At 39.7% G+C, this 20,781-nt stretch overlaps 1 protein-coding gene across 1 annotated transcript in view; it reads left to right on the forward strand.

Annotated features, from left to right (window-relative positions):
- Positions 1–10,067: 10,067 nt before the first annotated feature.
- Positions 10,068–20,781, forward strand: part of LOC112138073 (alpha-1A adrenergic receptor) — a 30,991-nt gene continuing 20,277 nt past the window's right edge. Inside the window, exon 1 of the mRNA XM_024260645.2 lies at positions 10,068–10,702. Coding sequence (XP_024116413.1) covers positions 10,370–10,702 — 333 coding nt within the window. The 5' untranslated portion in view covers positions 10,068–10,369. The remainder of the gene's footprint in view (positions 10,703–20,781) is intronic.

Below are 20,781 nucleotides of genomic sequence, written 5' to 3' on the forward strand. Positions count from 1 at the left end.
ATTAGAAATTTGAGAAAAGTAAAATAAAATAAAACAATGATGTTGGAGACTGGGCCTTTGTTTTCAGTGATCCGGTTATTCTCAGGATGATGGAAACAGTACATCCTGAAGATCTTTTGTTTTTCTGAAAGGCTCTTCTTGGTGTGCCTGTGGGTGAGGTCGATAACATGCCATGTTCTGAGCCTCTTTCATCTTCTTGCTCTGACAGTGACCTGCAGAAAGATTTCCTTTCATCATTCATGAATTAAGAATCACTAACAACAGCTAAATGAGTCATAACTATCATGTAGACGTCAGCAAGCCTCGGCTTGGTGAACCCCGATGAGGTGTTCGGTCTGCTCCGAGCTCCCGCCCCCTCAGTCACCGCCATCAGTCTGTCAGCAGCTGATTTAAGGAGTCTGCATGATTGTAGAGCTGGGATACGCCGCCTCACCTCCTCCTGATTCCCTGTCTGAGGATCAGGATCACATGACAGAGTCCACCCGAACGGCGGAGCTTAAAGTGTGATGGAGACAAGCTTTGAGGAAACCAGAGCCCGCTGCTACGACGTAAACCTCCCACCTGTTGATCTGCACTCCGATTGGCTGCTGGCACGTCCGCACAACTTCTCGACAAAAAGTTATTGTTGCTTCACGGCCTGTGGCATGCTTCACATTACTGACTGACCTGAAAATAGACGGCGCTCCCAGCAGACCGCTTACATCACCTGAAAGTGGGCGACCTTGGCTGGAAACGGTTTGGCTTCAGGATCAAATCACGCACAAACACACAACTGCACAATCACACAAAAACACATGCAAGTAACATATAAACAGACACACACAGTGTTTGCTCCTGCAGGATAATTGGCAGTGGTAATAATCCAGCACACACTCCGTGACGCCTCTGACCCCTCCATTGAATCAGTTCCGCCTTTGGAACAGTAATGGGGTAGAATCAGCGCTCTCAGCAGATTTATTTATTAGTGCAGATTTATGGAGCCTCCAGCAGGAAAGTGACCTCTCGTCTCTGCTGGTGGACAAACCTGCTTTTGTGTCTGCATCGACCCAAAACCACAGCTGAGATCATCAGAGACCAGATCAGAACCAAAAAAGAAAAGAAAACATTTCCTCCATTTTAAACTTTTAAAATAAAGGTTTGGCTCTGATCAGTTGACTGTATAGGAGAACTGGACTGAGTGACTCTTTCTCCCTCTTGTATTCCAAACAGGAAGTACCTGCTGGCTCCAAGAAGCCAAAATCCCACAGACTTCCAAAGAGAAATAAACCGTTTTTACTCATTCATTCTATTTGTCAGAATAAACATTTTTTCTCTGATACATCTTTTTAACATCTTCTTGCTAATCCTAATACATATTTTTTTGCTAACTGTAATATTTTTCCTCATCATGAGTTATTCAAGTTATAGTCTAACCAATCAGATGCCTCAATAAAAGTAGGTGGTCTCATGTCCAACATTTGATATGTTGATTGACAGATTCTCCTGAGTATGCATTCAGTGAAGGGGTGTGGCCTTCCAACAAGCTCTCTCCTGACTCTCTCCATGGAAATGTTGACTCGCACTGACTCGGACCAATCACTGCTTACTAACATCTTCTAGTTCCAACATGGCAAAGTCCAAAAAATTAATTGACTTTATTTTGTTGGAACTGGATGTAAGGCATTTTCTACTGGTGATGACATAGGCACACACAGCAGCCTAGGTCCTCCATGAGGAAGATCAGTGGGAAGTAATGAGAGTAGGTGGTGATGTATCATTTTATAGAAGCAGAACTTGTTGAGAGGGCAGACGATTTTACAAGGGTAACAAGTGAGATCATGTAGAAGGCTATTTAAAAATGAAATACATGTTTCAAACAGTTTTATTTATTTAATGGTTCTTTAACCCTTCTCCTCTCCTAGGCTTGTTTACATTAAATGTGGTGTCATCTGGACCCCACAAGACAGTCAGCTGAACTTTTTTTTTTCAATGATTGTCGATCTTTACTGGTGTCCAATGACAGACACGAAGTCTTGTCCACCTTCGTCATGGAAGGACTAACACCTCAATGTAAGGGTGGGGTCATCTGGACCCAATAAGGGAGCACAAGGTTAAGTATTTGGTATGGCAACACATTTTCACACCCAAGTCGTCACATATTGACATTTGGCTAAGGACCCCTCCGCATCACATTTGACGTTTTGGGTGTCCCCAACTTCTCATTTTTTGACGTGCTGGCTGTTCCAATTATATCACGGGTTCCCAACTTCCAGGCTGCAAACTGTAACCGCGGCCCGGAGGCTAGGAACTCATGATTTAATGGGAACAGCCGGTTCGGCAAAAACGACCCGAACCTGGTACCAGTACTCTAACCCGGAACTGGACCCAGTACCAGATGCAGTGTCGGGCATGGGCCTTTACCTGGCTAGGGTTAGGGTACCTGTACTGGGTTAGGGTAGCGGTACTGGACGTGTCCCAAGGACCAGTACGCATCCGGTACCACATCCGATAACGCGTCCCGAAGGCTGCAAAAAGTTATCATGGCTCCACGGCCTGTGGCATGCTTCACATTACTCATTGGATGTGGTACCACATCCTGTACCAGACTGATGTCCGATACCGCGTCCCGAGGGTTGCGGACCCATGACTTTACGAACAGCCAGCACGTTAAAAAATGATGAGTTGGGGAGACCCAAAACGTCAAAAAATGGCAACTTGGGAGTATGAATGTGTTGTTTTAACTTACAAAAGCTTGTATTGACCTATGGAATTTCCAATGAGTGCATTAAAAAAGAAGTTTTCTCAATTGTAATCCTTGTGCTATCCTAAACATGTTTACATTAAAAGTGGGGTCATCTGGACCCCATAAGACAGTGCGCTGAACTTTTCTTTTTCAAGGTTTTTTTTTTAATCTTCACTGGTGTCTGTGACAGACATAAAATCCTGTCCACCTTTGTCATGGGAGAGATCATCCATCAATATACGGGTGGGGTCATGTGGACCTCATAAGAGAGCACGAGAGTGAAAAATATATTCTTACATTTTTTATGCAAGTATATCTTCAGAGCTTAGGTTGTTTGTAGTTTGATCTACATTGTGGTTTTACGCCAAACTGTTTAAACTAACATCCTAGTTTTGAGAATCAACACATTTAGGGATCACAGAAACCAGCCAGACTCTAGACTCAGATGAACCTGTAAATGACGGTTCACTCCAACAACTCAGTGTCGGGGCACTCGTTCGGAAGAGTAAATTGGTACTGACGTGTTTGTGGAACTATCCCCTGGTGGTTACCTAGTGTAGGAAGTTGTTTTTTTTTCAAGCACAGTTGAAATCCACTGTGATCTTTGTTTCTGATCCTACAGAGGAGAAATGGAGCAGTGTGAAAGGGTGAGATAAAAGAACATGAGATGTAGCAAGACAAATGATGCTCTGACCATGTTCTACAATTACATGTTTGCTTAAATCTTACTGACAGTTATTGACCTGATTTTCTGATTTCCCTTTTCATGTTGTTTTAAACTAGAGAAGAGCTTTTAACAAAGAAAAATACAGTTAGAACTGCAAACATCCTCTGTTCAGTGTTCTTTTTGTTGACTGCAGTGTTGTGTGTCAATGTCAGAGTGATCAGAGTCATTAAAGAGGATAAATAAATAATCAATCATGTTTTCTGCAGAGCAGCACACAGACTCAAAGTCATCCTCATATTTAGCTTTGCCCTCCTGAACGCTGCTCACTGTTCTTAAAAGGGTTCAATCACCTGTGAAAATTCAACAACTTTGTCCTTGTGTCTGCAGCATTAGTCTGTGTAATACTGCACAATCCACAAACACACAGGACGCTTTTCTGTCCATCATCATTGCTGTGAAAGGAGTGATAGTTTCCTGTTACGCCTTAGAAGTCATCCTTGACAACAAAAAGGAACAAAGTGGAACGAAAACAAACCATTAAAGTAGCTGCATAAAAGCAGAAGAGTCGCTTCCTGGACTGTTGGCAGTTCTGGACTCTCTCTGGTTCAGCAGCTAAACTATCGATAAATTCATCAACATGTATAATTGTTTATCGTTAACTATTTTTCTGACATATTTCAAAGACCAGATTTAGATTGGGAAGCTTTTATTGAACCTCAGACTTAGAGGAAAATCATTTCCTTCAGCAGCTGGTCTAGAAATCATTTTGTTTAGATGATCCCACAAACAGCTCTGGCATCTCCACCTGTCTCTAATAAAAGTGGAGCATTTTCTGGCTGTGGTACCTTCTGATTCCGGTGGATCCTCTCTGGAGACCGTGATGGACAGATGGTTCCTGAAGCCACCGGCTGACAATCGCTTCGTTTCATTTTCCATAAATGACTCCTCAGCTGCTTTTACATAACAAAATCTCAGGTTACTATAAATGACCCACTGAGATTGACTTCAACTGCACTCTATGGTTTCCAATTACTTTAATGTGGAGCCAATTAAAGTTACTCAATTATTCATTTAACGTTTGCAGCCACATGTCCTTTCAACAAAGTGCAAACACCACGAGAGTCTAAAGAACATTAAATAAGCCTATAAATGATAAGCTCAGGTCTCAGGCTACAAGCTGAAAGGAAGAGTCAAAACTGAGACCTCCAAATGACATTTTCTGCCATTCCATCCCATTGAACCGAGCCAAACTGTAGATGTGTTAAAAGAATTTAAATATCTTTCCAGGTCAGCCAAATAAGTCTAAAAGTTCAAACAAAAACTCTTTAATCATAGTTTACTATTTATTTTCTCGTAATAAGTACTTCTGTTTTTCTTGTTTCCTAAAATACAATCTTGTTTAACTGATCACCAACAATTTAGTGGATTCAGCAGTTTGCTGAGGTTCTGACATCATATTATGACTGAGGATGAACAGAAGAAAAGTTACGTTTTCAGCTGTTATCACTAAAACAAGAAGAAGTTGGAGCTTTTAGAATGAGTCTCTCTTTTGCTGATGAGTGTTTTAGGTATTGTGTGTAGCAGAGAATAAAACATTTAATCCCTTAAAGCCTCACTCCAACTATGTTTCTTTCTATTGTAAAAGCATTCCCAGAGTGTTTCTTAATTATGATTATGCAGTTTATAGAAAAAATAAAAAAATTTGTATCATTTTTGAGTCATAGTTTCTGCAGAGGGGCCTCCGGTCACACACAAGATGGCGCCAGAATCAATCTGTAGCTGGAAGCAGGAATCGTAACTGTAGCCGGTTGCGTAAACAGAAATTTCCTAAACTTTACTTGTGAGGTGTTCACAGCAACCTTTAGAGAGCAAAGAGCACCAGCAGTTTCATTCACTAGTTATTAAAGGATTCAGACGATGGTTTAGAACATGGGTCTGCAACCTTCAACCCTTAAAGAGCCACTCGAGTCGGCTCAAGTCTTAAATGGCGCTTTGGAAAAATAAGACCCTGATTTACACTATAATTTAATTGTTGCTATTTTGATAAATATGAAGGAAATATAGATTTTTGGTGTAGATAAAACATAAACATAAAGAGAGAATAGCCTTTTTTTCAAAATATGAAACTTTCTAACTTTTGACAGAGGTTCACATGAAGTCCTTTCAAAATAAAAGAGTGACTTCCTTTTATTTTGGTTTAATTTACAACTTGATTTTTATTTACAGCTACTTGTTGGGGTTAAAAGAGCCACATGTGGCTCCGGGGCTGCAGGTTGTAGACCCCTGGTTTAGAAGACGCTTGGAACTGCTGTTTGTTAACCTGAATTCCTATCCAGGAAACGTATCTTGCTGGGACGTTCCATGATCAGGATTTGAATCATTGAACTTTAAAAGTAGCTGTATGCCAAACGGATGACAGACGTTTGCTGGCTCTGCTTCAACTGCCCTGTGTTTAACCCGACTTTGTCCTTTTAGTTGACTCTTTTGTTGGTTATAAGGCTGACACAGCTTTTGGGATCTGGCTGACTCACACCTGATAAAAATGCAACACAGGTAGTTTTGTTTCTAACCACTTTTGCTCAGTTGTCACAAATTTAGCTTCAAACCAATCAATCATACTAACGCTGCAGCGTTTTAGGCCCTTGAGTCATCCCTGAGTCCACACATTTATGTCAAAGCAATCTTTCTATGGTAAAAACCGATCGTTAAACTACAATGAAATATGAGCAATGCTTCAGTTTTAGACTTCTCTTGTCAAAGCGGCACTTATTTTATCTATCAATCACGTTATAGTGTCTGACGAAGGTTTGGGATGATTTCCATTTTGATCAGCCAACACCATGACAATCACGGTGCCATGGCAACGGTTGCTGAAAGATTGTTGGGCAACCTCAAAGAACATAGGGTTTACGAAACAGTAAAGGCCCACACACACTGGAGATAAGGCTGTCTGTGATTCACGGCTTTTTTGTCAGACACCCCATTATAACTGAAAAACGGCACTAAAAAAGTTAGTTTGTTGTATTTCTTTGTGTGTTTGACATGAATGGGCTTGTTTGAATACATTAAAGATAAATTCCAAAAGTGCAATATGAGTCTGATACACATGTCTGTGGGAGGGGTTGAGTTACCTCTGCCACATCAACTAAATGTAAAAAAAAAAGTCTAAAGACAAGAAGTCTAATATCAGATCTCCAGAACTTTTGTTAGTATCCCATGGCTTTTAGTTGTACACCTAGCCATATTTAAAGGGTGACCAAACAGGGAAGTTGGAGGCTGACTCCACCCACAGCTGAAATGTGAAAATCCAGTCAGAGGGGTGGAGCTTGGAAACAGGACTGTTATCATTGCTGGAGCTGCAGATCATGACGAGGGATTTAAATGATTTGACCAGTCACGAAATTCAACTGTAATACCTCGTTTCAACCTCTAGGGGGCAGCACACAGGTGGTTTTTGACTATATTTTTTGAACAAGTTTATCTTAATTTGGCAAAAATTTGCCAATGACCGACAGACAGCACTTTTAAAGTCCCATTTATAGAGATCAACAGACAAAAAAAGTTGATTTAGGGTTTGGTTACCCTTGAAAAAAAAACAAAATAAGGTTCTAAATTATTCACAGATTTTTTCTTTTCAGTCATGGGACTTTTCCGGTTCATTGAAAAAACTCTCAAGACAAGACGCTTGTGTGAAATGTTTCGATTTTTAGTAGGTGCTGTGCTGCTGAGGTGTATCTCCGTACAGCAGAGCGCAGTGTATCCCCCTCAGGAACGCGTCGACAGGCGCTCTGCAAGAGGAGCAGAAACTCGGAAAAGGCCCCAAAAAAAATCCTGATAATCGCGGAGAATAATTCTGCAGCATGTTTTTATTATTTGATTTAGGCGGAAGCGCACACTCCTGATTTTAAGGCACAGAGTGACACTCATCATCTACGTCATAAAGTACGTTGTCGCTGCGGTAAGGTCTATTGTTCTGGAAAAAAAAAAAAAAACTCTTTATGTTGAGCAATTCTCCAATGTTCTTTAATAAATGTTTTACAAAGCATGATCCGAAGTGTTTTTGATGAGTATGGATCGATGAGTTTGGTCCAGCCATATTTGTGGAATAAGGGGGAACACTGAACCTTTATTTTTCTGCATCTATTTGTACAACCTGAGTGCAACAGTTATCAACCATGGTTAGCCTGCCTCACTGCGGCAGTCAGCCAATTCAATTCCTCAGGCTCCAATTACTGCCAAAATGGTGGCGCCTTGAGAGGGACGACCCTTTATGACGTCATCTCTCAGAGCTCTGCAGGTTAATTGGTGATTGAATTGTCCCTATGTGTGTGATTGTGACCCTTTGACAAATTGGCGACCTGTCCAGGCCCAAAAGTGGTCGGGTTAGGCTCCAGCAGCCTCGTGACTCCAAAAGGGACAAAGCAGTTAAGAAAATGGATGGAATTGTATCTTTTTTTTATTTGATGTGTGATTTTATTTTTCCAACAATCATTCATTTTTTTCTGACCGCTTTGTCTCTTTCAGGGTCGCGGGGGTGCCGAAGCCTATCCCGGCTGCTGACGGCTGAAGGCGGGGTTCACCCTGGACAGGTCTCCAGTCTGTCGCAGGGCAGATCACACACCCATACACTCTCACATTCACACCTAGGGCCAATTTAGAGTCACCAATCCACCTATGAAGCATGTTTTTGGACGGTGGGAGGAAGCCGGAGTCCCCGGTGACAACCCACACATGCACGGGGAGAACATGAAACTCCACACAGAAAGGTCCCAGCCGGGAGTCGAACCGGGGCCTTCTCGCTGTGAGGCAAGAGCGCTAACCACTGCGCCACCGTGCAGCCCTTTTTCCAACATGCCAATAACAATTCAGCAAGGAAACATAATTAAAAAATAAATCAGAGGAAAAAGAAAAACATTGAAAACATAACATTGATAGAAATGTTTGATGCATTTCAAGGTGTCAGGGTTTGAGACCTTTCATGCTGCAAAACTATATTTTTAACATGTTGTTGTAGCATTTTTCTGATCATGGAGTAGAAAATTAAGGTTAAAATTAAATTTCTGAGTATTTTTCTATTCAAATTGAGGTGAATCAGGAACAGATGGACAAATGTTTGAAAAATATTGTATTTGTGGCTCATTAAATTCGCTGGGTGAGTCACAAACTCCCTGCACACCTCCATTCTGATGCATCCAATTGCAGACGACTAGATTCTTCATCTGAGAGGAAATCTGGCTCTGATTGCTCACCATTTTTGTTGCACTGCTTTTGTTGGGTTGGGGTGTGAGGGGCTGTAAGCTAGTGGGAGAGTGCGTAAACAGAGATGCCTTCAAAGTAGATAAAAAAAGGATCGAAGTGGAACTTTTTTTTTTAATTATTTAAACCAGGTATCTCAAATTGGTGGCCCATGGGCCCCATTGATATTTTGAGGCCCCTGCCTTGATTTGAAAGTTCAGTGTCTACTGAGCAATATCTTCTGCATTTGAGGAAATCTTTGAGTTTTCTTTGTGATGTTTCAGCTTTATGCTTTGAATTTGTTATTGTCGTTGGATCTGGTCGTCAGAAAAGTCCTTAGCAACAGTATTAGCTCCTGTCGTTTCACAGGAGGCGCAGAAGATATCCCTTAGTAGTTTATAGACACGAATAAATGTTCAATAAACTTGTTGAGTAGACATAGACAATGGAGCAAAGATATAGACAGTGGACGCAAAAACAGATTTTTAGCACAAATGGAGCCCCATACGGCCCAGCCTCACCCAAACTCTGACTTCAGTGGCTCAGAGATCAATTCAGTTTGAGAACTCTGATTTACTCATATTCAGGTGGAGCAAAGGTTAACTTTGCTAAAGTTGCTAATAAGGCTGGGGGTAATAAAATTGATTAATCGATTTAAGGCTAATAAACTAAAAATCGATTCATAAAAAATATAAATCGATTTAGCACATAAAGCTTAAATCTGCTAGCTTGATGCTAACGTTTAATGGAATTTCCCATAAGACGGTTAATGCTAACACTCTGTTGACCTAAACATACATTCTGCCTAAATGATCGTCTTCATAAACTCACAGGCATGAATTTTCCAAACTCTTTTAAGGAAATATTTTTAAAGTAACTATTTGTGGTCTAAAACATTTTTTTTTCTTTATACCATCTTATTCTGGAATAAGGTGTAAAGCTATAGCGTGATCGCCACCTAGTGGCCAAACTGAAACGTCCTCCAGGAGAAGGAGAACAATGTTTACAATGTTAATGATCTGAACATTTTAGTTAGAACTTCTCCTTTAAAGAATCCATGTAACACTGGATGATATTAACAATCTCATTATTTTACTAATGCATTTTACAGTATGTGAACTGGATCAGATTAATATAAATATATTCAAATCATATAGTAGATTATTAATGTGTTTCTAAACAAATATGTGTAAAAATTGAATGGAAGAATCGAAAAAAAATCGTAATCGAATTGATTCAGGCTTTTGTGAATCGAATCAAATCAAATCTGTTTCTGGAAATTATAATCGATACCCAGCTCTAATCTATTTGTCCCTCCACTTTTCTTTTCTCTCCTCCACTTTCGGAACTTTCCCACATGAAACACTTGGACCATAAATGGACTCGGTTCTGCCCCTTGCGCCTAAATCTGCAGTTTAAACACAGGGAGGGGCTCTGTCGCCCGGCAGAGTTCTGACTCCGAACCGCCCCGAACGGACCCGAGCACACCCGAGCGGCTCCCTTACTCCACCTGCTGCTGCGCGCGCGCCCCTTAGCGCACGAGCCTCGCTCCGGAGCGGTCCGAACGCAGAAAAGTCGCTTTTCTGTCCGCGAATCGGTCGTGAACTGAAACGACAGGAGTTTCGTACACGGATGAAGACAGTCGCTTCAGCGGAGACTTTGTGCGGAGGAAGCGCAGACATGCGGCAGCTTCTGCTCAAACTAAGTGAGTAAAAACTTGACCGTTAACCCCCGCTATACTCACCATGAGTCTGTGGACCAACAACGGCTCCTTCCCGGACCTGTTCGCCGGCACGCAGACACCCATGCCGGACACCAACTCCTCCAACCGGAGCAACACTTCCTCCCAGCAGCGGGACCCCCGCGCCGCCGCCCCGCTGGACCTGAGCCGGGCGGTGCCGGTGGGCATGGTGCTGGCCTCCTTCATCGCCTTCGCCATCGCGGGGAACATCCTCGTCATCCTGTCGGTGGTCTGTAACCGACACCTGCGGATCCCCACCAACTACTTCATCATCAACCTGGCCATCGCGGACCTGCTGCTCAGCACCACCGTGCTGCCGGTGTCCGCCACCCTGGAGGTCAGTGCCGGTCCGATCCCGGACCATTCCCAGAGTAGCTCGGTTACTTGTTCACTTTGATGCTGAAGTTCTGGACTTTTTACAACCACGTAGTGAAGTACAGTAAGAAAGACAGACAGAAAGATGTGTTGGAATGTGATTTATGGAGGGAAGTATGTCAACCATTTGCTGCGTCTTTTGCCTCATGAGTCAAATGTTCTGCGTTTCTCACATGGATGCTATTAAAGCGCGTTATTTCATTACCTGACAGAGGATGGAATCAGGCTTTGCTCTGCCTCCTCACACTTTACAGAGGAGCTGCAGACTAGAGCTGCCACCAACGATTATTTTAATCGTCGACGAATGACCGATAATTTTTTCCAATTAGTTGACTAATGGGGCATGCATAAACTGGATGTAAAGCATACATCTTAACCTTCGTTAGCTTTAAACTAAAAACTTGATATACAGCACTACATGCAATAATGCTAGTGTCAATCCTGTAAGCGGAATTTGGCCGCTGAAGATAGTGCTGATAGCTGAAGATGCTGCAATTCATAGCTGAAATCGCTGAAGCTGATGGCTGAAAACGCTAAAGCTGATAGCTGAAATCGCTGAAGCTGATGGCTGAAAACGCTAAAGCTGATAGCCATCTAACATGTTAGTTAAATAAAAAATTAGCCTAAAAAACGCCTAAGTTAGCCAAAATAGCTAGCATGCAGCTGAAGCCAAACTCCAAATTAGCCTAAAAAATAGAAAAAAAATCCTAAATTAGCCAAAATAGCTAGAATGCAGGTGAAATATTAGCTAATCTCCAAATTAGCCTTAAAAACAGAAAAGCCCAAATTAGCCAAAATAGATAGCATATAGCGGAAATATTAGCTAAAAATCCAAACTGGCCTCAAAAAACTGAAAAAACATCCTAAATTTGACAAAATAGCTAGCATGCAGCTGAAATATTAGCTAAACTCCAAATTAGCCTTAAAAACAAAAAAGCTCAAATTAGCCAAAACAGCTATGCAGCTAAAATATTAGCTAAACTCCAAAATAGCCCAAAAAACCTTAATAAATGTCAACATAGTTCAAAAAGCTTGCATAATGCCATTATACCTTTCAACTTTACTACACTCTGAACATAATATAATATATAATATTATATTACGACTAATCGACTATTAAATTAGTCGTCGATTAGTCATCAAACGTGTTGGAGAACTGCACGGTTTCTCAATGTTCTGCTTTCATTTTAGTAATAAACATTTACAGTTTTATTAAGTGGCTTTGATGCATTTCTCACACCAGTATCAAAGTTTTTAATGCGTTTCTCAAAATAGTAAGTGCAAAAACTACAATAACCTGCAAAGTCACAAGGTCAATTATTCAAAATGGGAGGTTCATTCTTCAAGAGCAATAGATCAAGTTTGTCATTGAATGTGTCAAAATGACAAGTTTCGTCTCCAGCATCTTTGAACAATCAAGTCAAAAGATTTGAACATATTTTCATTGGGACAGAATATTCTGGAAGTTTTTCTCAATGTCATATTAAATGAAGATAGGCGTTTTGATAACTAGAATTCAGTAAAACTCAAAACACTGAATATGAACTTTGCTGCAGAGTTAAGAGGGAACCTCTTCTAGGTTGTCTTGCAATCTTTTTGATGTGCAGACAAAAATATAAACGCGCTACATTTTTATAGTAGTGTAATATAATGCTATTTGTTTACTATTATCCCACATCAAATCGGAGCTACATCATAAGTCTACAAGTATTAAGGGATATTTGTACCACCACATGAAAAACAGAAGTCACATTTGAGATAACCATTTTTCTAAATTCCAATTAAAATGTTCACTTTTAAAAGCAAAACTTTCTAATTAGCAAATACTAATTTTAAATGTTTGCTTTCAAAATACATTTCTGGATTTGTGACTAAAATGTTTTCAGACACGTTGTCTCTCATCTTTCTTTCTCCCTCTTTGTTTTTGCGTTTTCATTTCAGAGTTTAGCATGTTGTTTGTTCCCAATGAGTTAATTTAGGCTAGCTTCGTGAGCTAGTGAAGCTAGCTGATTACTACTAGCTCGAACTGCTAGCTTTGCAAAGAAAATGTGTTTGTGTTAGCCTGGGGGCAGAGCAGACTCTTCCTGAAAGGGGCGGTTCTCACGCTGTGACATCAGCATGTGAGGACCGGCTCGTTTTCGTGGGTATGGGAGGGGCTGCTGTTGAGACAGGTTTTTAGAGGATTACTCAGAAATATGTGAACTGATCAAAATACTGCTTTGAAGTTTTGTATAGTGAGGAATATAATATAATACACTTGTGACAGAGCACATGTCTGTACCTCAGTAAAGTTTTGATCAAAGTGATTTGTATGAAATTGCGTCAGTGGGTGCACACACTGTTCCGCTTTACCATCTGTTGCATTTCACTTTGTTTAGTTTAATGGTAACCACTGGATTTTGGTTGTTTTGTGATTTATGTGTTCACTCCCTGTTTTATTTTGGAGAATTTCCTGTTTCAGGAAGTCCAGTGATTTTGGTTTCCGTTGACAGGCCTGTTTAAAATTAAAAATGTTTTCTTTGTACTTTGTATTTTCTATTTGGAATTGATGTTTAATATGAGACATATTTTTGTTTTATTATGTTTAATTTCTTAAAAGTAAAATGCCCATTAATGTTTGTTTCTTATGATATGTGTTTAATTTTTGATTAGTAATTGGGTTGGTTTGGTGAAGGGGTGGGGCTAGCCACCTATAAAAGAGGACCTCTTCTCAAGATGGAGGCCTCCTGTTTGTATGGCTTGATGATGCATCACTGTGGGTTGTTTCTTGATATACTTTTCCTTGGAAAAAAATGTATGATTCTCAAAAACCGACATAAAAGAAAAGAGATACTTGAGATCTTGTGTGGACAGTGGTTTGTTCTTCTGACAACACTAAAAATGAGATTTTTCATGGTATGGCCCGTTTAGGTCAGGTGGGTGGTTAGCTGACATCGTTGCAGACCACTTGCACCCGTTGTATTTGGGGCGGTGTCTGTTTGGAGCAGCGCTGTCGCACCGGTCCGGGGGCTCTGCAGATGGGAGTGAGGGTACAGTGTCAGTCCACGGCTCCGGTGCAGCGAGGTCCTGGTCGGGTTTGGCTTAAACAGCACCGATACAAGCAGAAGTCCAGTGTCTGCTCTGGGCACGGTGACTGTGAGACAGAGACACTTGATTGAATAGAATCTCACTCAACCACCATGAAGCCTCTCGTCTGTGATTGGCTGTTTGGTGGCACATGTTACGCTAAACTGAAAGTTATGAACGCAAAAACAAAGATAAGGAGAAAGCGAGATGCAAGACAACGCATCTGAAAACATTTGTGTTGCAAATACAGAAATGTATTTGTAGTAGTTCTGTGTAGTGCTGGGCCATATGACCATACATATGGTGTGGGCGATAGAACAGTGTCTATCGTGTCATTTCTCTACTATTGTTTATAACCTATTGTGATCAATTACTATGTCAAAAATAAAACATAAGAACTACATTCTTTGATTCGCTCTTATGTTGTAAGCTACTTAACACGAATGTAGAATGATGGACGGAAAAGCTGGAAGTTGTTTCTCTGGAGTTGAAACAGACAGATACTAAGATGCAGGCAGACCAAGAAGAATCACTGTCAGAAAAAGAGCGGTACGTCTGTGATATGGTTGCATTTTGGATTCAAGATGTTTGACGATGAGGAGAAGACAACAATATGTAAACTATGCTAGGAGGCTATTCTTGCGCTGATGCTAACACAACAAACCCTCTATCACTCAAGGAAAGTCTATGAAAATGTACATATAAGATTACAAATAAATAAGAGATAAACTAAGCTGTGCAACAGGACTGAAATGAGTATCTGAGCACTCGGATTCTTGCAATCTGCTCCAGAAAATTCTAGTACGAATATTCTCATCGTCCAAATTGCTGATTCCTGATCTTCATAAATATAGTAGAGTGTAGTAAATTATCATGTTGTAAAATATTGATTGCTCTGAAATACAGAATAATGTTGAATTGTGATTTATCAACTAAAACACAGAAATTAAGCAAATCTTTAAAATAAAGTGTCAGTGAAGCTTCCTGTTTTCAAAGTAAAACTAGCGAGAGCTTTTTTAAACAACTGAAAACATACTATACTATATGGTGATATATATTGTTATTGTGATATAAAATAATTTATAGCGTGGTATAAATATTTTTCCATATCGCCCAGCATTGGTTCTGTGGTTTTGTTTGGTTTGTTTTCTGGTCACGTTCTGAGTTGCTCTGTCAGTCACACCAGTTCCAGGTTAATCAGGATTCACAGCTGTCTTCATTTTAGTTAACTGCCCTCAGCCTATTTAAGTTTCTGGTTTTCTGTTCATATTTGTCAGCTCATCTGTTCTGTTCTGTCACTGGTTTGTTTCTCCAAAGGTTTTTTTTTTATCATGTTTTGGTATTTTATTAAATGTTTTATGTTCCCGTCACCAACCTGGTCTCCTGTGTTTGGGTCCTTCATCCACTGTTCCTGACTTATTTTGAAATCAAAGAAAAATATTTTGAATAGCAAAAGATTAATAATTTTATTTGCTACTTTGAAAGTTATGTTTTTAAAACTGGACATTTGGATTGCCGTTTAAACAATGGATTTTGTTGTCAAAGTGGTGGCACAGATATCACTTCTCATAGATGTAAAAGGTTATCAGGCCATGTCCTGATGCAAACCTCTCGTATAACTATCATAGTACAGAGCTCATTAGTTTGTGCTGAACAAGCCTAAGTTACAGTTTACTCACCTGTTCTCTCAATGAAATGTCTGAATAATGGAACTGACTGTGGGTCTCCCAACATTTCTCTGCTCTCTTTGACTTAACCACAGCCACAGTGAGGCCATCATTTACCACACGATCCACAAGTGTTGCCCTGATTTCATCAGTAGTGTGAATGTGGTTGGCCTCTTCTTCCTCTCATTCCCTGCTTCTGTACCCTTCCTCACCCCTCTTCCATATGTTGCAGTTTTGTAGATACGGTTCAGGCCAACCCTGTCTCCTGGTCTACAGTAAACGTACTTGTAAAGTGGAGGTTCATGGAGTTCAACTGTGACGGAGAGACTTATCATCAGTGTCAACTCATTAGCTGTGTTACATGGACACCAATATTCAGAATAAACACTTGATCAGAATAAAGATGTGTGATGTAAGAACACCAATGTGAATACTCTGACCTGATTGGACTCATTTGGATCAAAATCCCCTTCCGATTGAGATGGGCGGGTTATGCTAAATGTTGATCGGCTCGTGGTGCATGTAAACAACTAATTCTGATTGTGAGTTGATACTGTTCTGGTTTTTACGTTATGCATAGACGATGTGTGCTCTGGAGGAGACTTTAGAGTGTGAACAAGAGCAGCCGGCTGCTCCGTAAGAACCAACAGTTCACCTGAGAGAAGTTATTCATGGACATTTTTATAGCAACACAATAAAACATGTTTAAAATGGATGTAAATAGATGTGTGGAAAGGTAAAAGAAATCCAATGTCAGAGGTGGGACCAAGTCTTTGTTTTGCAAATCTCAAGTAATTCTCAAGTCAAGTCCCAAGTCTTGGTCCTCTAGTCCGAGTCTAGTCCCAAGTCAAAAACAGTCAAGTCACAATCCTACTGTAAATGTTTCAAGTCCTGTCAAGTCATTTCAAAAACAGAGTAATATTAATTCCACAGACTATGTGTGCTTTTAGGAACTGTATTTTGCAAGCATATTATGTAAATTGCCTCTGAGCTCATTAGTTTCTGAAATTAAAACAAGACTTGAATCAAATGAGGTCAGCAAGCGAAACAAACTATTTTTCACTAAAGATCAAGTTTTGGTCTCACCGACTCAAATATAACAAAAGTTCATTTTGTGATGCCGAGCGTTCACAACTGTATTCAGCTTCACTACACTCTGACTCTATGTTCTTGCCCGATGCCGGAAAGTGAGCATTTCTACATGTCTTGGAGAAAGACTTGTTCTCTTTTAGAACAGGTGTTTCCTTTAGCAGAAACATTCCACTCTGATGGGGTCGAGATCGCAGGGATGCACAGAAAACATTCAGAATGTAAAAACACCGGCAAACAGGAACTCATACTTTTAAGGTGGGAGGAGAGGGCTGTGTTTTTCTGCAATTTTATTGGTTGAACTGTAAGATCAATCCACCATGGCCCTAATTTAATTGGATGTTGGGCCGACACCACACACTGATGTAAACAGATGGGCTTTGTCGATATACTTTTTAATCCTTTGATTTGGGGGAAAATAGCAAGTCTTTCTGAGTCAGGGGGCTAAAGTTTGAGTCAAGTCACGTGTCAGAGGTTTGAAAGTCCGAGTCGAGTCTAAAGTCATCAAGTTCATGATGAGTCCCCACCTCTGCCATAAATAGTATTAGTTGTGAGAACAATGACTATTCAGCCCATATAAGTGTCAATTTTGACAGACATGATCAAAACAAGTTAATAGTCATCGAAAACAAATCAAAAGTGATCATTTTGCAGATATTTGTTCTTACGCAATTGCTTTGAGTCCAAAAGCATATGCTGTTGTTCAAAATGAACTTGAAAGTTGCACCCAAACTCCTACATGCAGTCGATGTTGCACTAACTGTTGCGCAAAGTTTAAATCTGTTGTGAGAATTCAAAGTCACTGAGAAATACTGTATAGTCTAGGAGAACATGGACAATATATCGAAAGGTGAAGCTTGAAGATGGTAACAGGAATTATCCATTAGAATCTTAACTAGGGCTGTCTGTCAACATTAACGCACGCGATTAATCAAAAACATGAAAGCGTTCATATTTATAAAAGCAAATTGATCACACTTCTGTCTTCAACAGCATGCCTTCATTTCTTACAAAGCAGACTTCTTCAGGTTTTTTCACAAGCCATGTCAGAAGAAATACATTAATTGCGTTCACTAATTTTTAGGTTACATCGCATCGCTTTTTCACTTAAAGCTGACTTTTTGATTTGTGGTGTGGCCCGTTGTCACGGAACATTACAAGTCTTTGAGTCGGCTGAAGCACCGAAGACCTCGACTGCAGCGGCAAAGGAAAGCTAAACAAATGCTGGGGTTAATAAAGCATAATTTCAGAGAGAAAGGTTCACTTCTTACTGTTTTTGTAATGATTTGAATAAAGAAACACTCAAAAATGCAATTTTAGCTTAATTTGTCCTCCATCAGAAATATGCCACAAAAATATGTTAAACCACCAACATCATGTTCTTTAGACTGAGTCTTTTTCAGAGAAATCTGTCTCTGGATATGGACAGTCTTCTTTAAAGACAGATTTTTTAGCACTTGGGGAGCAGAAAAATTATCAACTAGAACAAACAAAAAAAAACACATCAAATAACTCAGGAGCTCAAAAAAAGTCAGAGGAGATCTGAGGAGGACGAGCTGCACTGCCAACTTACAGAAACGAAGGATCAAATAGAGCCAAGCAAGAGACCAAAGAGACAAATACAATGACCTGAAGAAAGCACCAGTGACGGGAAGTCCTCACTAATGCTCATTTTCATCCTTTCAATGAAAGAATGAAATTGTGTTTGTTAAAATGTGTTTCTGCAAACATCTGAACTAAAACTAAACCAGGCAGAAATGTTAGGTTAAACTAAGTATTTAAATCAAACTCTTTTCTGCATCATTAAAATGCTTTGAGATCATTGTTTTTCTGTTTTTTAATTGGGCTGTCATCTAAAAATAACAGGAGGTTTTGCCTTTGAGTTTGAAAAAAAAAAATCATTTTTTTCCATTTAAATTTTAATAATGTATTACTTCAGTCTGTTTTTATTTAATCAGACATTTCTCTTTTCAATTTTCCAAGTATTTCAGTCATGGACATAGGCTAAAAGAATTTGCTTGAAATCTGTTAAGCAACAAATTAAGAAGTGAAGGGCCAGAAAGTGAACCCTGTGGAACTCCTGACTCTTCAGGAAATAGGGGTGACGGCGCCCAGAACCTAAAGAATAATAAATGAACCCAAACATGACAGAAAAATCAAACCTCAAACAAAGGCCACAAAAACAGAGGACTGATAATAAACAACAGAAAACCACAGACGTCTGACAGGAAGATTCAACCCAAACCTGCTGTGATTCACGAAGAAATAAACCAAAAAACAAAGTTCAGCTGAAAACAACAAACACAAACATTCTGCTTTCTCGTGTCTGAACCAGTTTCCTTGCAGACCTTTGATTTCACATGTTTGTCATTTAGATGGTAAAGAATCTGGATGAAAACCGTCCAAAGCTTCAGATCAATCAACATTTCCATCTTTCTAATTGGATTTGCCCCTAATGTTCATCAGAAGGAGATTTATTTGTGCAGATCCATCCTCTCATTCACTCTTTCTGTAATTCGTTTCATCAAATCCAATCTTGTCACAGCCTTAAGTTTTAGGAACTGAGGAATTCTTTAAGGAGAGTCATGTTTATGTCAAGAGGAAGTCTGTGCTGATTTCTATCTGTCTGAGAAAACGTAAAGAGAGAAGAAACTTGGTGAGACAGAGAGGTGTGTCAACATCCTCCTCCTGGGTCTGTTTCTATTCCATCACTGTCGCAGATTTTTCATTTCTTCTCTGACATTTTGGAAAGATTAATGACATTACTTTACTCATAATCCTCAGAATGTCCTGTCCTTGTTTATCCAGAAGTTTAATAGAATTTTCAGGATTTGGTCCAAAGAAAGTATTTATTTATTTGCTTCATTTTTGTTTGATTATTTTACATTTTTAAAAGAATACTCAGAAATTTAAAAAGCTTACAATTTAATTTATTTCCTAATTTAATAACTTTCAAGGGCTTTGAATGTTTTTAGTTTCTTATATTAATATTGTTTTTTCCTCATTGTCGGTGTGTTTTTGTAGAGCTTGTAATGTTTCTCAGCAGTTTTTCCTGAATGTGACATTTATTTATTTATTAATATTTAGTTACTTTTCCCAGACATGAATCTGATCCATCTTTTTTTAAGGGCAACCAAACCCTAAATCAACTTTTTTTTGTCTGTTGATCTCTATGAATGGGGCTTTAAAAGTGCTGTCTGTTGATCGTTGCCAAATTCTGAACAACTTAAAATAAGTGACAATAAGTTACAGTTGAAAATTGTGATTTGTCAATTGGTGTAAGTTCCAGAAGTTCCACGTCATGCTCTGCAGCTCCAGTATAAAAGCCCCGCCCATCTTTGATTCTGTAACAGTCGGTCGTTAGCTTTAGCGTAACTTGTAGGTGTTTTGTTGTTAAAAATATTGTTAAAAATCTACTGGCTTACACAACTTGGAAGTTAGGGAACAGAGTTTGAGTGCAGTTGGCATTGAATCTGGTAAACTCTGTCCTGGTGATGGATTTACAATGAACATTTCACTCTGGATTGTTAGCTTAATATGTTAGCCTTTATTAGCTATGATGCTAGCAGCATTTTACACATGTCCCCCTCACCTGCAAACCCTCAGCTGTGCCGCACCCCTGCTGTCAGGTATTGCAAAACCAGCGGCTCGAAACAATAAGGGTCTGGACCATGAGCGCCGTCCTCGAGAGAAGGAGGAGGAGAAAAATCCTCGACCTCCTCAGAAAGTTCTGTAGAGAAACTTGGATCACTTTGCCCGGTACCATTCTCCATATTGAAGACCCAGCGTACGTTACATAAAGCTAACCTAGCTGTCAGTCATAGATCCAAGCCACACCTTCACCTCTAAGTCTGGCTCCACTAGCCCCGCCCCCTTTTTTATCTATTTTTCAAATCTGGGCTGAAAATGGAGTCAGCCTCCAACTGCCCTGTTTGATTACCCTTCATAGAGATTTTTTTAAAATCACATTTCTTCCACAGTTCCTTTAAAGCTACACTATCTACAAACTTATTTTCAGACTTTATTTATGGGAGTGTGTTTGTTGTTCGTCGTTGGTTTTCTTTATCACCCTAAATGTGACGACTCACTATAAGATTTTCTTTGCTTGGTAGAAAAACAATAAACAATTCACAATCAATTGAAAAAAAGTTGCTTTTATTAATTGTAAAAAAAAGATTTGGATTTTTAACAAATTAAATGGTTGATCCTCACCTACATA

The sequence above is a fragment of the Oryzias melastigma genome, linkage group LG14 (assembly GCF_002922805.2).
Source record: "Oryzias melastigma strain HK-1 linkage group LG14, ASM292280v2, whole genome shotgun sequence".
In the NCBI taxonomy this organism is placed as follows: domain Eukaryota; kingdom Metazoa; phylum Chordata; class Actinopteri; order Beloniformes; family Adrianichthyidae; genus Oryzias; species Oryzias melastigma.